Source organism: Gorilla gorilla, chromosome 10 (genome assembly GCF_029281585.2).
Source record: "Gorilla gorilla gorilla isolate KB3781 chromosome 10, NHGRI_mGorGor1-v2.1_pri, whole genome shotgun sequence".
NCBI lineage: Eukaryota > Metazoa > Chordata > Mammalia > Primates > Hominidae > Gorilla > Gorilla gorilla.
The window spans coordinates 58,821,400-58,840,743 of NC_073234.2; the positions used below are offsets into that span (position 1 = coordinate 58,821,400).

Genomic DNA, 19,344 nt, shown 5'->3' on the forward strand with positions numbered 1-19,344 from the left:
TGGCTAATTTTTGTATTTTTAGTAGAGACGGGGTTTTCGCTATGTTGGCCAAGCTGGTCTCAAACTCCTGACCTCAAGTGATTCACCCACCTTGGCCTCCCAAAGTGCTGGGATTACAGGCATGAGCACTACTATGACCTTCTGACGATACATCAGAAGGAGGATCATCTGCTTTGGGTGATCCTGGATCATGGAACCATGACATAGTCAATGGCTGCATGTCAGGAGTAAATGGTACAGATGACTAACAGGTGGGTAGTGTATACAGTGTGGATACACTAGAGAAATGGATGATTCACGTGGAACAAAGCATGGTGCTGCAAGATTTCATTCAGAATGGCACACAGTTGAAAACTTATGAGTTGTTCTGAAATTTTCCATCTAATATTTTTGGACAATGGTAGCCATGGTTTACTTATACATGGAAAGCAAAACCACAGATGAGGGGGCACTGCTGTAGTTTTTCAATTCTCACACTTCCTCTATCCTGCTGCTGAGTAGATGAACTGAAGACTAAGAAGTAATCTTGCAGTAGAGAGTAATAAAGCCCACATTTTAGCAAAATACGTTAACCCTGTTAAAATAAGAGAAAAGACAATCTACTTAAATGTGGTTGCTTTATTTTGCACTTTTAATTCACAAAAAGCTTTACAATATCTACATTCCACCTGTTGATAACCAAGGCTTTATATGGCAAGACAATGAAAATTTTATCACATCAACTGGGCATATCCAAAAACAACGGATAATTTACAAACAAGTCTTTTTAATCAAGAACATTATGTAAAATACACACTCTGGTAAACATCTGAATTCATCCATCCTAAAATTAGACTTTAAGAGGCAAAAAAAAAAAAAAAAAATCAAATAGATTTTAACACTAACAAGCCTACCAGAATAATGCTGATGGCAAGCCATAAACAGCTTTAAATGCTGACTGTAATTTGGGGAAGGGGAGAAAAAGAAATTATCTGTTGTACCTATATTTAAATACATCTGTTAGTGAGACTTCTCTAATTTAATGGATTTCAACAGAGTGAACAACTCCTGAGCCTTTGGTAGTTTCTCAAGTTTTGTTTTTAAACTTGTGACATCTTGACTAAAGGAACTGAACCCTGGGACCAGAATACTTATGGTAAGGAAAAACCCCAGGGAAGCGGGGAGAAGGAAAAACAAGACTAGAACTTTCTTAGTCTATCTAAGGTGGGTAACAAATAAAATCACTGCTCATATGAGGGAAGAATACCAGAGTTGTTATGTGGGATTTAGCTTGGCTTATGTTTTATAAAAGCTAAATAAGTATAAACATCTAAATGGCAAAAATAAAAATCCAAGGTGGTCTCATTTAGGAAATTAAAAAAAAATTGTCCTCAATTAGCTTTTAAATTTGCAGAATGGCACAATACATATTTTGAGGCACCCATTATAGAATCTGTTAAAATTATGCATACTGCTACTTCCTCTTTTAATATAATTTTTATGTACTCTAGGGTAGGTATTATCAGTAGAGGCCACTAAAAATAATGCCAGAATTCAAGTGAGAGAGAATAGAAATGGAAAGAGGAAGGGAGGATAATGAAACTGCGTAGTAAGTAATAACAAACATGAGTTTTAAAGTTTCCTCACTAATAACACAGAATTGTATATTTTGGCTCAATGCCACTGGGCTGCTGAAGTGACCAGGAAGTGAGTGGAATTCATCTTAATTGCCCCAGTTAGATTCTTAACTAACCCATGATTTGGATGAGGGGTTGTTTCCATAGACTGCTTGGTAAGGGGTAGCTGTGCTGTGCTAACTGCCTATTCACTTTGTTTCTTTCAAGAACACTTTTGAAAGGACAAGAAAACGTAAAAGGCAGCAGAACAGAACAAAGAACTCATTAGACTACAGAGATTAACACAGCAATAATCTGCCAATAGTTTAATCATGGACACGTTACAATCATCTTGTTTCTTGAGATACAGCGTATGGGCCTATAAAAAATTTAAAAAATAAAATTCCACTATTCCTGGCACATTCCAAAATTTTCCTCTTTTGATTAGAATTTTTTTGGACAAGTCCCATGCCGAGTCTGTCCTGAAGACTCTGGCTGAGTGATGGATGAAAGGAGTATTCTGACACAGGTATTTTGCATGAGAACGGCTAGGGGGAGTGCCAGCTTTAGTGCAGCCGAGAAGAGACTGCAGTCCTGATAAGCTGGAACCATTTGTATTTATTCAGTAGAGACAGAATACCAAAGGCCTGAAGCCAACACAATTTGTGAGTAATGAACACTGTCGCCCCCCTTTGCAGGGAGCAGTCTTGCATGGTTTCCGGAGGGCATAAGTAAACAAACTTATCTAGATAAATTCCTTTACACTCCCTTGCTACCTACTGTTCACCCTCAGCCTCAGGGTAAGAGAATTAATTAATAAAGCTGCCTTCAGCTTTATTCTCTCCCGAAGCTTTGGAAAACCTCCCGACCTTCCAATTGCGTCTTTCATTATAGCTTCTCCTACCAACCTGACCGATCTCCTACATCACCCCTTTTCTGTTTTTTGCATCAGGTTTTGTTGATTGACGAGTACAGATGTGTGCAGCAACAGTTTTGTCAGGCATAGCAGTTACTGCTTGTTTTCCGGCTTCACATCCTAGAATTAGTAAACAAGAGAGAAACATGAGTATAATTAGTAATATTCTTTTCTAACTAAGAAGCGACCCCCAGGAGTGGGGGTCTTTCTAGGAGAGATTTTTTTTTGCATATCCTTCCATATGGCTGTTACTAAGGAACCCCACTGGGGGTATGTTAGTCCCTCCTAGCTAAAAAGTCACACTGCTAGACGCTGGGAAGGGAATAGGGCTGAAAAAAGGCAGATTTAGAAAATGGGCTTAATAGGGTATAGTAGGTACGGGTAACAGGCAAAGTGAGAGAATAAAAAGGACCAATACCTTGCGTGAGTTGGAATGTACAACAGAGAGCATAGCAAGGAACAAATTTTCTGGAGTGAATGGTGTCTGTGTTCGGAGCAGGATTCTCTCAGCCTCCTGAGTTGTCTTCTTCAGCATCCCCCAGGTAATGTCTGGGGCTCCTGTTGTCCGACGAAGCTGTGTCGTCCGACGAACCCGTTTCTTCCGGGGCTGCGGGGGCTGCGGGGCCTGCGGGGGCTGCGGGGCCTGCAGGGTCGTTTCCTTCATTTCTGGTACTGGGTTGGGTCCTACCCCCACTATGGTATGGTTTGATGCGTCGTGCTGGAATCCAAAGAGGGCCTGAGGGGATGTGAACACAAGCATATCCTCTTCCCCATGTTAGCAAAACATTTGGACCATGCCATATATTACTATTTACATCTTTCCATAAAACTGCGGTTTTATGTCTGGAGAGGTTTTAGCAAAGTGCTTTTCTATAGCTGACTGAAATTTATCATCTAAATTTCAGAAATTAAGGGTAAGTAAGGCTTGTGCTAGTAGTGTTGCAGGGTCTTTACTCATATTCTCCGTTGTTTTCTGAGCATATTTTTAAGGGTGAAGTGGGCATGTTCTACTACGGCCTGTCCTTGGGGGTTGTACGGGATGCCTGTGGAATGTTGGACGCTCCAAGTGTGACAAAATTGTTGAGTGAGCTGGCATAAGCCGGACCATTATTAGTTTTAATTTTTGTGGGCTGCCCCATAAACATAAAAGTTAAAAGATGTTTAATGACAGATGGGGTGGACTTTCCAGGAAGAGCATGTGCGCTAATTAGGTGAGAATAGGTGTCAACGGATACATGTATATATCTTAGTTTTCCAAATTCAGGGACATGTGTAACATCTGTTTGCCATAACTGATTAGGTTCTAGTCCTCTAGGGTTAACACCTGTTGAAGGAGGGGATGTGCCTGTGAGCTGGCAATCTGGGCATTGCAGGACAATTTGTTTAGCTAGTCTTTGGGTAAGTTGACATTGTTTAGTTAAGTTTCTCTAATTTTGGTGGAAAAATTGATGTGATTGGGTGGCTTGGTTAAGCAGTGACATCATAACCTGCAGGTCTGCTTGATCATTGCCATAAGCCAGTGGGTCAGGCAGTGAGCTGTGGGCTCAAATATGTGTGATAAAAATAGAATGTGTACATTGATCTAGCAATTACTGAAGTCAAAGAAAAAAGGCACACAGGGCCAGCTCGAGAGTAGACTTAATGAGGGCTGTTTCAAGGTTCTGCAATAAATAAACAGAGTAAGCAGAGTCACTAACAATATTGATGGGCTGAATGGAAAAAGTTTCTAGGGCCAATATTAGGGCTCCAACCTCAGCTCTCTGAGTACTAGCAAATCTAGATGGAGTGAGGGAGTTATGTGGTTTCCACCAGATAGCCGCTTTTCCATTTTTACGAGAGCCATCGGTAAAAAGCATTACAGCGTTAGGTATGGGGGAGGGAACTACCTTTGTAGGAATAACTACAGAAGTACTAGATAAGAACTGAAGTAGTTTGTCAGCAGGAAGGGCATGTTTTATATGGCCTGCATAATCAGAGAGTGCTATCTCAAGGTCTAGAGATAGGGGCAAGACTGCTTCGAATTGTTTTTTACTCAAGAGAATTCTTATGACATCAGGGTCATAACCTAGCAACTGATGGCATCATCTGCTGTCTGTATGGATGACTTTACTAACTAGCTGGATATAGGGAGATAGTGTTTTAGTCCTGGTATGTGAGCAAAAAACCTATTCTAGGAAGTGCAGCCCCGGGGCCATCTGTCCTATTAATCCTGTAGGGGAAATGTTTAATAGGAAGAACAAACAATTGGACTGAGTATTGTGGGTCTATGCGATCTAGTTGCCTCTGAGAAATAGCTTGATTTCCTCAATTTCTCTTTTTGCTGTGGGGGTTAAATACCTAGGAGAGTCTAGGGCTATACTGCCTTTTAGGATAGAAAACAGGTTCTGTAATTTATCAGTAGTTATGCCCAAGGTGGGGCAAAGACAGTTAATATTGCCTAGCAATTTTTGATAATTATTTAAGGTATGTTAGTTGCTAGTATTTAATTTAACCTTTTGAGGTCTTATTGACCAGGAAGTTAGTATGTATCCAAGATATTTCTAAGGTGAGGACATCTGTACTTTTTCAGGTGCTATGATTAAACCTCTTAACTGTGTATTCCTTATGACAGAGGCATATAAGCTCAAAAGTACTGGCTCCATTGGAGCTGCTAGTAAAATATCATCCATAAAATGAATAATCTTGCAACTAGGATATTCTTTTCTCCTGGGGAGCAAAGCCTGATTTACATAATACTGACACATGGTAGGACTGTTCAGCATTCCTTGAGAAAGTACTTTCTAATAAAATAGGTGAGCTGGCCTTTCATTGTTGATAGCTGGTATTGTAAATGCAAATTTTTCTCTGTCCTGTTCTGCAAGGGGAATAGTATAAAAGCAGTCTTTTAAGTCAGTAACAACTATAGGCCAATCTTGAGAAACTGCTGCGGGGGAAGGGAGCCTGTTGAAGGGGTCCCATAGATTGCAAATTAGCATTGATAGCTTGTAAGTCATGCAAAAGTCTCCATTTGCCAGACCTTTTGGGAATGACGAAAATGGGCAAATTCCAAGGGCTGTTTGATGGTTCTATATGGCCGGCTTTTAATTGCTCAACTAATTTATTGGCTCAGTTGTAATTTCTCTCCCTTTAAAGGCCACTGTTCTACCCAAACAGGATTTTAAGAGAGCCACGTAAGGGATAGAGGAGGAATTGTAACAGTGGCTATTACTAGAAAGAGGTTTGCTGTTTATATAATTCATCAAATTCTGTCCTCCAGGGGAAGTACTGACTGGCCTCTAAAATTGTTTTAGCTAGCACTGGCCAGTCCTATAGGGTTATATGGAAGTTGTCTGCTATGGCCTTAATTAATCCTTTCGTAAATGGGCTACTAGCAGCTCCATTTTCTCTAATGCTTTTTCTTATCTCTTTATAAGCATAAAAAGTAATGGGTTCATATACTTGATTGCCTTGTCAATTTTGTATCACTGGGCAGGCCAAGAGGTCCCCTTCTAATGTCACTTGCCTAAAACAGGTTCCATAGCTGTAGTGTATCTGTTGTCTTTTTTCCAATTTATTGGGGGAGGGGGCTCAGGGAAAACCTCCGTTTCCTCTTTGGTATCTTTATCTGGTAACGGCAGGACTGAGGGAGGAAGAAGAGGCGATAAGGTGATGGTTCCTCCTCCTTTCCCTTCTTAGGCTCTTCTGTGTAGAGCAAGGCCAAAGTAGCCTTAACTAAGGCCCATAACGTTAAAGATGTTACTGGGACCCATTACCCTTGTGCATGATATCGTTTAAGATTTCTCCCCACTTTTTCCCAAAGCTCTAGGTCCAGCGTGCCTTCTTCTGGGAACCATGGGTTATGGGAAACAACAGTTTGCACTGGGTCCCTTAATTGAGCCTGCGAAACCAAGGCTCTGCTAGCTTTAAGCAGTTGTTTCAATACTTTTATATACTGTTTCTGTTGTGTGGATAGCTGTTGTCCCATGATGAAACCCTAGCTTGAGAATTCCCCTGAACTTGGAAATCCCGAGCGGGCACCAATGACTTACTGACTGCGCAGTCTCTTCACCTTCGTTTTCGGGGGTTCCGTCGTGATCCATTTCAGCGTTCCTCACAGGGGGCACCTGCTGCCAAGTCTGTCCTGCAGACTCTGGCCGAGCGACCGGATGAAAGGAGTATTCAGACGCAGGTATTTTGCGTAAGAATGGCTAGGGGACTGCCGGCTTTAGCGCAGCCGAAAAGAGAGTGCAGTCCTGATAAGCTGGAGCCGCTTGTATTTATTCGGTACAGATAGAATGCCAAAGGCCTGAAGCCAACACAATTTGTGAGTAATGAACATTGTTGCCCCCCTTTGCAGGGAGCAGTCTTGCACTCGATGATCAAGGGTTGGTTTCCAGAGGACATATGTAAACAAACTTATCTAGATAAATTTCTTTACACTACCTTGTTACCTACTCTTCGCCCTCAGCCTCGGGGTAAGAGAATTAGCTGCCTTCAGCTTTATTCTCTCTGAAGCTTTGCAAAACCTCCCAGCCTTCCAAGAAGGTTTGCGTCTTTCCTTATAGCTTCTCCTACCACCCTGACTGATCTCCTACAGTCCGAAACTTAAAATATCCCTCACCTTCCACCTCAAACTGCCTCTTCTATTTATTAGTCTTGTATATGATATTATTTAAGACTCATACATCAGTGAGAGAGTCAGGAGTTTCAGGATTATTGTAATAGAAGACACTGAGTTCATTACTTGGAAAAACGGATTTTTTCCTGAGGTATCTCTCAGAGATTTAAGTGCTCTATTTTATCACTGAATGAGAATTACTCTCAAAGCAAATATTCTCTAAGATACCAAAGTATTCAGTTTATTAGGATAGTACACTTTAACATATTACAAGTTACAAAGCCTAAGAAAAAGCAAGCAACAAGTCAATAAACTCACAACTCAGAATTCTAACATTTTCAGATGGTATATGTGTTGGGCAGGGAGCGGTGGCTCACGCCTGTAATCTCAACACTTTGAGAGGCTGAGGCAGGCAGATCACTTGAGGCCAGGAGTTAGAGACTAGCCTGGCCAACATGGTGAACCCCATCTCTACAAAAAATACAAAAATTTGAATCAAACATTTTAAACAGACTATTTTAGATGTTTATTTAATATTGAAATGTTGTCAACTATCATAAAGTATTTCTCTGCATCACAAAAATTCCATATATTAAGGATTTACACAATCCAGGAAAAAAAATTTTTAGAAACTGGTTTTTTTTTTTCAGCCTGAGCAGAAAAATCTAAAAAGGCTCTCCAAAATCTTGAGTGGAAGTATCATACTCTGCAATGAAATGCTTGAGTTCTTCAACACACCGCTCACCTATTTCATGTAAATTCTGCCTCAATGCAAACTGTATAGACTTTTCTAATGAAGGATCTTTTTCAATCAGCATTTTCACCACCATCCCGAAAGTTTCACAGTCTTGTCGGTAAACCTAAAAGGTAAAACACATTCTGGTTAGCTGAGAATGAAAATAACTAGCCAAATACTTATCTGAGTTGGCAGAATTATGATGCTGACATCTAAAAGAGAGACACAAAAGAGAAAGCGGAACCTTTCTGGCCCTTGCATTGTCACTATTACCAGAGGCCATTTAAACCTCTATCCATGAGATCTGCTGACAATACCTGAATGAGAAGGAAAACATTAACAAACTACATTACTGAATGTAGAAGTTTGGCATGGCATTTGTCAGTGTAAGGCAGTCTACTCAAAGGACATCAGACTAGAGATGAGAATAAGAACAAAGGCTAGGGAAGACATATCAATGACTTTGTTCATTTATTCGTTAGGAAGAAAAAAGTTTCTGAGCCCCTAACTTTAAATTCTTTGTTTGAATCATGATCAGATAACAAATTCTCTGTCCGTCTCTGTCTTTCTCTGTCTCTCTCACTGTCTGTCTTCTGTCTTAGTCTCTCTCTCTCCCTGTCTGTCTGTCTCTCTCTCTCTCTCCCTGTCTGTTTCTCTCTCTCTCTCTCTGTCTTTGTCTTTCTTTCTCTCTGTCTCTGTCTCTCTCACTGTGTCTGTCTTCTTAGTCTCTCTCTCTCCCTGTCTGTTTAGTGGCCGGGTGCGGTGTCTCACACCTGTTAGCTTAGCAATTTGGGAAGTGGAAGCGGGTGGATCACCTGAGGTCAGGAGTTCCAGATGAGCCTGGTCAACATGGCGAAACCCCATCTCTACTAAAAATACAAAAAATTGGCTGGGCGCGGTGGCGCGTGTCTGTAACCCCAGCTACTTGGGAAGGTAGCGGCCTCTAGAAACTGGGAAACGCAAGGGAATATATTCTCCCTAGAGCCTCCAAAGGAAACGCAGCCCTGCAGACATTCTGATTTGGGTCCAGTGAAAACTGTTTTGAACTTTATATATTATTCTCAGGTTCTCATGGACTATTAACCAAGTTAGACAACATTCTGGGTCATAAAACCTTAAATTTGAAATAATAGGTATCATATAAAGTATGCTTTCAGATCACAATGGAATTAGAACTCAACAACAGAAAGCTAGCTGAAAAATCTCAGAGTATGTGAAGATTAAACAACACACTTCTAAATAACACACAAAATCCACTGGAACTAATACGTGATTATAGCATGGTTGCAGGATACAGGATTTCTTAATATACAAAAGTCAATTAATTGCTTTCCTATATACCAGTAATGAGCAAATGGAATTTGAAACTAAAACACAACACCATTTATATTAGCACTGGAAAAAAACCCTTAAGCATAAGTCTAACAAAATATATACAAGATTTATATGAGGAAAACTATAAAATACCGATGAAAGAAGATATAAATAAATAGAATACAAATAAAATATAAACTATATAAATGTGTATTAATATAAATAAATATAAGTAACATATAAATAAGATATAGAGAGATAGTCCAAGAATTGACAGGAAGAGTCAATACTGTTAAAATACAAGTGCTTCCCAACTTGACCTATATAAATTTCAATATAGTCTCAATGAAAATCCCAGTAATTAATTTTGTGAATATTGACAAACTGATTTTAAAGTTCATACAGAAAGGCAGGAAACCCATAATACTGAATATAATATTGAAGAAAAAAAGGAAAAAAGTCAAAAGACTGACACTATCCAATTTCAAAACTTACTGTAAAGGTGGCTCACGCCTGTAATCCCAGCACTTTGGGAGGCTGAGGCAGGCAGATCACCTTAGGTCAGGAGTTTGAGACCAGCCTGGCCAACATAGTGAAACAGTGTCTCTACTAAAAATACAAAAATTAGCTGGGCATGGTGGCACTGTCTGTAGTCCCAGCTACTCAGGAGGCGGAGGCAGGAGAATAGCTGAACCTGGGAGGCAGACGTCGCAGTGAGCCGAGATCATGCCACTGCACTCCAGTCTGGGTGACAGAGCGAGACCTTGTCTCAAAACAAACAAACAAGAAAACAAACAAAAAACAACACACCTTACTGTAAAGCTACAGTAATCAAGATTGTATGCCATTGGCAGAACAACAGACAGAAAGATCAAGGACAGGACAGTCCAGATACAGACCCATACAAATACAGTGAACTGATCTTTTAAAACAGAGCACAGAAGTAATTCAATGGAGAAAAGATAGTCTTCAACTTGACAGTTACGTTCTAGACTTCATTGAACTTCAACAAGTTGAGCAGTGCTTGAACAACTGGTTATCTATCTACATGCAAAATAAATAATCTAGACACAGATCTTATACCTTTCAAACATATGTTAACTCAAAATGGATCGCAGACCTAAATATAAATGCAAAACTATAATATTTACAGAAGATAACAGAGGAAAAAATCTAGGTGATCTTGAGTTTGGTGACAACTTTTAAATATAACATCAAAGACAATCCAAGAAAAACCCCAATAAATTGGATTTCATTAAAATTTAAAAATCTGTGCTTTGTGAAAGACACTGTTAAGGGCATGAACAAACAAGCTACAGACTCAGAAAATCTTTGCAAAACACGTATGTGATAAACTAGTATCTAAAATATACAAAGAACTTATAACTCAACAATAAGAGGGCCGGGCGCAGTGGCTCATACCTGTAATCCCAGCACTTTGGGAGGCTGAGGCAGGCGGATCACGAGGTCAGGAGTTTGAGACCAGCCTGACCAATATGGTGAAACCCCCATCTCTACTAAAAATATGAAAAATTAGCCGGGCGTGGTGACGCATGCCTGTAATCCCAGCTACTCGGGAGACTGAGGCAGGAGAATCACTTGAACCTGGGAGGCAGGGGTTGCGGTGAGCTGAGATCGTGCCACTGCACTCCAGCCTGGGCTACACAGTGAGACTCTGTCTCAAAAAACAAAACAAAAACAAAAAACAAAAAAACCCAATTATAAAACGGCAAAAAACTGAATGACACCTCACCAAAGCAGACATTCAGATGGCAAATGAACATATGAAAAATTGTTCAACATCATTTGTTATTAGGAAATTGAAAATTAAAATGATGATGAGTAGTGAGATACCACTACACATCTATTAGAATGCTTAAAATCCACAACTTAAATTTAAATTTGATTTAAATGTAAATCCACAGCTTAAAATCCACAAAAAAATTTGACACCACCAATTTCTGTCAAAAATGTAGAGCCACAGAACTCTCCTTCGTTGTTGGTGGGAATGTAAAATGGTACAACCACTTTGGTAGACAGTCCAGCAGTTTCTTACAAAGCAAAACACAGTCTTACCATACAATCCAGCAATCCCACTGCTAAGTATTTATCCAAATAAGTTGAAAACTTATGTCCACACAAAAACCTGCATACAAATCTCTATATCAACATTATTCATAACTGCCAAAAATTGGAAGCATCCAAGATGTTCTTTAATGGATAAATGGACAAACTGCAGTATACTCATACAATGGAATATTTTTCATCAAAAGAAATGAGCTATCAAGCCACAAAATGACACGAAAGAATCTTAAGTGAAAGAAGCCAGTCTGAAAAGGTTATACACTATGATACCAACTATATGACATTCTGGTTATTAAAAAAACAAAAACCCATAGACACTAAACAGATCATAAGTTGCCAGGGGGAAGTGGAAGGGACAAACAGGTGGAACACAGGACATTTCTTAGGCAGATGAAATTATGCTGTATGGGACTGTATGGTAGGATACTGAATGATATATTATACATTTGTCAAAATTCACAGAACTGTAGGAGACAAAGAGTGAATCCTAATGTAAACTATGGACTTTAGTTAATATATCAATATTGGTTCATCAATCATAACAAGTGTATCACAGTAATGCAAAATGTTAATAATAGGGGAAACTGTGTAGGGAGAACGGGCATATAAGAACTCTCTATGCTCTTGCAGGTTTTCTATAAATCTAAAACAGCTCCAAAAAATAAAATTAAATTTTTTTCCCAAAAATAATCACATAAAAGTAAAAAAGGAAAAAAGGTTTCTTAACTTTTGTGCCAGAGTTTCAGTACCTACACCTGACTGTGCTGTTTACGAATTAAATAAGATAATACAGAACACTCAGAATAGTGCCTGACACATAGGAAGCATTTAATCTAAGGCAGCTATAGTGATGATGATGGAAACAGGAGAAACAACTGTTCTGCCTTTGTCTATAGAAGGGAGTAGTAGAAAATGGTGTTAGAGCTGATAAGTTCTTTCTAGGAAAACAAAGAAAAGGAAAAGGAAACGGCATTTGGGGGAAATACTATTGGCTTAGCACAGCTAGAGCGTAGGATATTCACCCTGAAACGAGATCATGAAGAGCTCCTTCAAGGAGCTTAGACATCAACTGATAAATTAACAAAGAGGGAAAGAGCTACAAGTAGAAATTGGAACCTTTGGATGTATCAGGAAGAGAAAAATGAGCAAGAATCTATGCTTTGGGTTCCTGCTCCTGAGAGCCAGGACAATAAATATGACAAGATGTGTGAAAGAAAGATGAGATTAGAGGCTTTACAAGTACAGTAGTCCCCATTTTATCTGAGATTTCAGTTACCTGCTGTAAACTGCAGTCCAAAAATATTAAATGGAAAACTCCAGAAACAAACAATCCTTAAGTTTTAAACTGCATGCTGTTCTGAGTAGTATGATGAGATCTTGTGCCATCCTGCTTCATCCTGCCCAAGACATAAATCCTCCCTTTGTCCCATATTCAATCTTTATATACTACCCACCTGTTAGTCACTTAGTAGCCCTCTCAGTTGTCGGATTGGTAAAACATAGTATACACAGGGTTCAGTACTATCTGAGTTTCAGGGATCCACTGAGGATCCTGGAACATATCCCCTAAGGATAAGGGGGGGATATTGTAATTAAGAAGCAGTAGATGTATGATAATGTAAAGAATGATAGGTGGAAGGTTTTTTGCTTTTATATAGGAGTGGAGATAAGTTCAGTACTAAGTAGTCACTTGAGGCACTCATGAGACAACCAGAACCAACTATCAATAGGAAGTTAAGTACATGAGTCTGGACTTCTGAAGAAATAAACGCAAGTGAGGAAGAGATTGATTTTATAATCTTTAGCAGTAATGCCAGCTGAGGCCAGGGGAATTTCTTGAAGGAGGGAGTAAGTTCTTCCTAGCACCACAAAACTGATACCCAGTAAACGTTGAATGAATAGCTAAAGTGTGCTTTAAGACAATGTAAGAGCCAAGTGCAGACATCTAAAACCATCGATATCATCCACAGAAAAATTAAGAATCAAGAGACAGTGAAGGCACAGATGCCAAAGAAAGAGTTTATAAAATAAGGACACAGTCAATCAAATGCCAGAGAAAGATCAAAGAAACATATTGACTGGATTTGGCAATTAGGAGGTAAACCACAATAGCAGTTTGTTGGGATGGTGGAGACTGGAGAGCTGTGCTGTCCAATACAGTAGCCACTAGCCATATGTGACTATATTTTATTTTTAATTAGTGAAATAGAATTAATTCTGTTTCCCAGTCACACTAGCTCTATTTCAGACGCTAGTGGCTGCCATACTGGACATGAGGATATAAAACATTTTCATCACTGCAGACAATTCTATTTAGCAGAGTTGTCATGGAGGACTGAGGAGTAAAAAGAAGGGAAAGTTGTCATGGTTAAGTGGTGATCTAGTAAATTAAATACATATTTGCAACTATTTTACCATTAAAGTGGAAAATAAAAGCTTACAACTTTTAAAGGAGCATTGTGAAATATAATTAGCATCTGTAAAATGTTCTACAACTTTTAATGAAAGGTATATAAAAATAAGTTAAAAAAAGAAACTCCAATTGGGGCGTAATACACAAGGAACCATTCATAATGTTTAATGTGTTGATGAGGTCAGGAAAAAAGCGATAGCACATTGATATTAAATACTGGAGATAAATTTAAACCCTTTAATTTTGGTCTATAGTAATGCAGAAGGTGTCAAAACTATTGTAATCTATGTTGCTGCTTGTGCTGTATTAATAGAAAAAGATATCTTTTGAGTCCTCCTCAAAGCTGCAGCCCCAATGCCTCTTAAAAACACAGCTCCTAAAAAGAACACTGGTGGTTGCTAAGAAATGCATTATGAACACATGGATCAGAGCTATAGTGCCTACATTCAATATGTGAGTGAAATTATTACAACCACAAAAGGAAGCAACTGCAAAACCAATTATAAATTAAGGACATGCTAAAAAGCCTCAGCAATCAATGTTTACAGAATTCTCATACACAAATACAGACCAATTTATAAATATATAGAATTCAACCAAAGATTAATCCTTAATTATGACTTTTTTATCCCTTTCAGCTTATTAGTTTTTTTCAATCATAATATACTAGACAAAAAGAAATAATTCCACATATAAAAAAGAAATAATTCCAAATAATGTAATCATTGCAGAATAGTTAATGCCAAAACCAGATTCCACAAAATTTAAATATAAGACCTAAACAGGGCTGGGCGCGGTGGCTCACACCTGTAATCCCAGCACTTTGGGAGGCCAGGGCGGGCAGATTGCCTGAGGTCAGGGTTCAAGACCAGCCTGGCCAACATGGTGAAAGCCTGTCTCTACTAAAAATACAAAAATTAGCCAGCCATGGTGGCATGCACCTGTAGTCCCAGCTACTGGGGAGGGTGAGGCAGGAGAACTGCTTCAACCTGGGAGACCAAGGTTGCAGTGAGCTGAGATCGCGCCGTTGCACTCCAGCCCAGGAGACAGAGCAAGACTCCGTCTCAAAAAACAAAACAAAAACAAAAACATAAAGAAACAGTAATTTATTTCCTCTCCTACTGTACCCTCACTCATAATACTCAACACTTCACTTCTGGCATGCCCACACATCAATTCCCCAGCAGACACCAACTGGGTTAAGATCCCATAGGCTAAGGACTCAGTCCCACAAGACTAACCCCCAATACAGAAACCAATTCACAGGTCCCAGGCCTCCAAAACTTCTGACCAGGCAACTATAAACTGAGGGTTCTTACAAGCCCCTCCTTGGGTTCAATCATTTGCTAGAGCAGCTCACAGAAAGTGCTTTACTTACAAATACCATTTATTTATTTTTATTTCCAACTTTTATGATCATCCCATCACTTAGGTATTAAGCCCAGCATCCATTAGCTATTCTTCCTGATACTCTCCGTCCCTCATTCCCCAGCCTCCAACAGGCCCCAGTGTGTGTTGTTCCCCCGCTTGTGTCCATGTATTCTCATCATTCTGATCCCACTTACAAATGAGAACATGTGGTATTTGGTTTTCTGTTCCTATGTTAGTTTGCTAAGGAAAATGGTCTCCAGCTCCACAAATACTGTTTATTATAAAAGGGTACAACTCAGGAACAGCCAGATAGAAGAGATATGTAGGGCAAGGTATGGGGGAACAGGAATGGAGCTGTTGTGCCCACTCTGAGTATGCCACCTTTGTAGCAGCTCTACCTGTTCAGCAACCCAGAAGCTCTCCAAACCCTGAACTTTTGGTGGTGTTATGTTTTTTTAAAATAAATTTTATTGTGTGTATTTAAGGTTTACAACATGTTATGGGATACATATAGATAGTAATATCTATCATCTCACACAGTTGGTCCTTGAACAATACAGGTTTGGATTGAGTGGGTGCACTTATATGTGGATTTTCTTCTACCTCTGCCACCCCTAAGATGGCAAGACCAACTTATCTTTCCTCAGCTTATTCAACGTGAAGACAAGGAGGATGAAGATCTCTATGATAATCCACTTCCACTTAATGAATAGTAAATATATGTTGTCTTCTTTATTATTTTCTTAATAACATTTTATTTCCTCTAGCTTACTTTAAGAATACAGTGTGGGCCGGGTGCGGTGGCTCACGCCTGTAATCCCAGCAATTGGGAGGCTGAGGCAGGTGGATCACGAGGTCAGGAGATCGAGACCATCCTGGCTAACACAGTGAAACCCCGTCTCTACTAAAAAAATAGAAAAAATTAGCCAGGCATGGTGGTGGGCACCTGTAGTCCCAGCTAGCCGGGAGGCTGAGGCAGGAGAATGGCATGAACCCGGGAGGCAGAACTTGCAGTGAGCAGAGAACGCACCACTGCGTTCTCCCTTAAGTAAGCAACTCCCTTAAGTAAGCAACTCCCTTACAGTTGCTTTTGAAAATAATTGGCACCCAGAATGCCAGGTTCCATTTAATGAGATTAGATTACCTCCACCACCTGATATAAAAAAATAAATTAGTGAAGGAGATGAAGTAGAGGTATATTCAAGAGCAAATGACGAAGAGCCATGTGGATGGTGGGTGGCTAAAGTTTGGATGATGAAAGGAGAATTTTGTCATTGAATATACTGCTTGTGACGCTACTTACAATGAAATAGTCACATTTGAACAACTTTGGCCTGTCAATAAAACTGTCAAAAAAAAAATACCGTCTTTAAATGCACAGTGGATTTTCCTGAGGATATGAGAGAGGCGTGTGCTAATGAAAATGCACATAAAGATTTTAAGAAAGCATAGGAGCATGCAGAATTTTTTACCATCCAGAAACAACACAGCTAATGACACTGTCTGCCAGTGAAGCAACTGTGAAGAAAGTAAACATCTTGAGTGACATGCGTTTGTGAAGTATTTGTATGAAGCTGATGCTTATGACCAGAAATGAAGAGATCACTAAGCATTCAGAATGCACAAAACAACTTGCAGTAGCTTTTCCTGAGGAATTTGTTGTGAGAGAAAATTTAATGGGTGTGGCAATAGGAACACATGGTAGTAACATTCAGCAAGCTAGGAAGGTTCCTGGAGTTACCGCATTAAGCTAGATGAAGACACTGGAACATTTAGAATCTACAGAGAGTGCTGGTGCTGTAAAAAAGGCTAGAGGTTTCTTGGAATTTGTGGAGGATTTTATTCAGGTTTCTAAGAATCTCATTGGAAAAGTAATTGGAAAAAATGGCAAAGTTATTCAAGAAATAGTGGACAAATCTGATATGGTTCGGGTGAGAATTGAAGGGGACAGTGAAAATAAACTACCCAGAGAAGACAGTATGATTCCATTTGTATTTGTTGGCACTAAAGAAACCATTGGAAATGTGCAAGTTCTTTTAGAGTACCATATTGCTTATCTAAAGGAAGTAGAACAGCTAAGAATGGAATGCCTACAGATTAATGAGCAGCCATAACAGATTGGTTCTAGATCTCATAGTGGAAGAGGCAGAGGTTGTCAGGGCCCTAATTACACCTCCAGTTATGGTACAAATTCTGAGCTGTCTAACCCCTCTGAAATAGAATCTGAGGGTAAAGACAAGCTGAGTGATTGGTCATTGAAGAAGATGATCGAGACGGCCGACATCAGCGTGACAGCAGGAGATGCCCAGGAGGAAGATGCAGGGGGTCGAGGTTGTGGTGGACCACGTGGTGGCAAATCCTCCATCAGTTCTATGCCCAGAGATCCAGACAGCAATCCATACAGCTTACTTGATAATCAGAATCAGATCAGACTGCATACACTGATGCCAGCAAATCTCATCACAGTACTAATCGTCATACGAGGTCTCGTAGACGAAGGACTGATGAAGATGCTGTTCTGATGGATGGAATGACTGAATCTGATACAGCTTCAGTTACTGAAAATGGGCTAGGCAAAATATGTGATTCAAGAGCATGGTCCTTCAGAAAAGGCAATAAATAGCCCAACTAGTGCTTCTGGCAATGACATTTCTAAGCTACAGCATATTCCAGGAGAAGAAAAGATTAATACCTTAAAAGAAGTAAACAGTCAAGAAGCAGCAGTCCTGAATGGTGTTTCATAAACTGAAGAAGTTCCTAGTTTACAGTTCTTTTACATTACATTTACAACAGTGCTTGTACAAGCTTGCCAAAGATAGAATATGGATCGCCAGTCTTTACATCGCACTTTCAGTTCTACCATTTGGAATTCAAAAAGGGGAGGGATCCTGAATAAATCATACATTAAACATACTTTGACACCTACTGGGTTATAAACCGTCAGATGTTCCTTGAGAATAGTACATGTAACATTAAAAAAAAGTTGCTGGCTATAAGAAATGTTATTTTCTTTTCAAAATATGGCAGATGGGGGGTGGTGGGTGAGGTGGGATCCCTAACATAATATTCTTTATGAAAGCACTGGCTGCTTTTGTTACATTTTTAATATGCAACCACTTCTTCATCTGAGGAAAACTAGAATAAAATGCAGTCTAAAATATTTTGCACTGAACTGTAATTTCTCCATTAGTTTAGTCTGGAAACTGGTCTGTTTTAATATGTTTTTTAAATGCTGTATATAGAGAAAAATCTGCAGACCACTGGAATACATTTGTTAAACTCTCATCTGCAGGGACACTGGGTGATATTTGGCAGTGACTGTTCCACCTTGAGGGTTTGTTTGGTTTATTTATTAAAGTGTACAGTATTTAAAAATAAAACATAGCTTTAGTTAAAACACTAAGCTGAATTAGTCATGTCCATTCAGACATAACTGGAACTACTGAAAATATTAATTTCCAGAAGGTTTATTCTATATAAACTACATGCTAGTCTTCAGTAGAGTATCTTTTTTATCTTGTTTTGTTTAATTTCGGTTGTTTGATGTGCAATATCTTTTTGTATGCAGATAGTAAATAAACATTGATCTTCCAAAAAAAAGAGATAACACAGTGTATTGGCCAGGCACGGTGGCTCACGCTCATAATCCCAGCACTTTGGGAGGCTGAGGTGGGTAGATCACCTGAGGTCAAGAGTTTGAGACCAGACTGGCCAACATGGTGAAACTCCGTCTCGACTAAAAATACAAAATTTAGCTGGGCGTGGTGGTGGGCGCCTGTAATCCCAGTTATTTGGGAGGCTGGGGCAGAATTGCTTGAACCGGGAAGGCGGAGGTTGCAGTGAGCCGAGATCACACCATAGCACTCTACACTCCAGCCTGGGTACTCCGTCTCAAAAAAACAAAACAAAACAAAACAAAAAAATGAATATAGTATATGTAATATGTATAGCATACAAAATATGTGTTAACTGACTATGTTATTGATAGGTCAACAGCAGACTATCTGTAGTCAAGTTTTGGGACAGTCAAAAGTTACACTTGAATTTTCAAATGTTAAGGGTGGCAGGGGGACAGCATCACAAATCCCTGAGTTGTTCAAGTATCAACTGTAGGGGTGTGTGTGTGTGTGTGTGTGTGTGTGTGTGTGTGACTGTAGGGGTGTGTGTCTGTGTGTGTGTGTGTCAGAGACAGAGAGAGAAGAGCAGCTAAAATCGAAGACCTATCACAAAAACACAGTTGATTAGATCATTGGCCTTTGGTGAGCGGCTCAACCTTCAGTCCCTCTCCACCCCTTTAGAGGTCAAGGGGGTAGGCTG

The 19,344-nt window shown here is 39.6% G+C and overlaps 1 protein-coding gene and 1 pseudogene across 15 annotated transcripts in view; one reads left to right on the forward strand and one right to left on the reverse strand.

Annotated features, from left to right (window-relative positions):
• Positions 1-600: 600 nt before the first annotated feature.
• PPHLN1 (periphilin 1) overlaps positions 601-19,344 on the reverse strand; it is a 124,123-nt gene continuing 105,379 nt past the window's right edge. For 10 of the 15 annotated variants that reach the window (XM_031001137.3, XM_055358057.2, XM_063694055.1 and 7 more), the window contains 4 exons: positions 7,854-7,968; positions 6,540-6,640; positions 2,930-3,247; positions 601-2,631 (listed from right to left, as the gene is read on the reverse strand). In XM_031001137.3, coding sequence (XP_030856997.1) covers positions 2,605-2,631; positions 2,930-3,247; positions 6,540-6,640; positions 7,854-7,968 — 561 coding nt within the window. In that variant the 3' untranslated portion in view covers positions 601-2,604. Of the gene's footprint in view, positions 2,632-2,929; positions 3,248-3,942; positions 4,173-6,539; positions 6,641-7,323; positions 7,969-19,344 lie in introns of those variants that run through there. The other 5 variants (XM_063694056.1, XM_063694051.1, XM_063694049.1 and 2 more) reach the window with 3 other exon arrangements.
• On the forward strand, positions 15,917-18,012 carry LOC109029008 (RNA-binding protein FXR1-like; annotated as a pseudogene).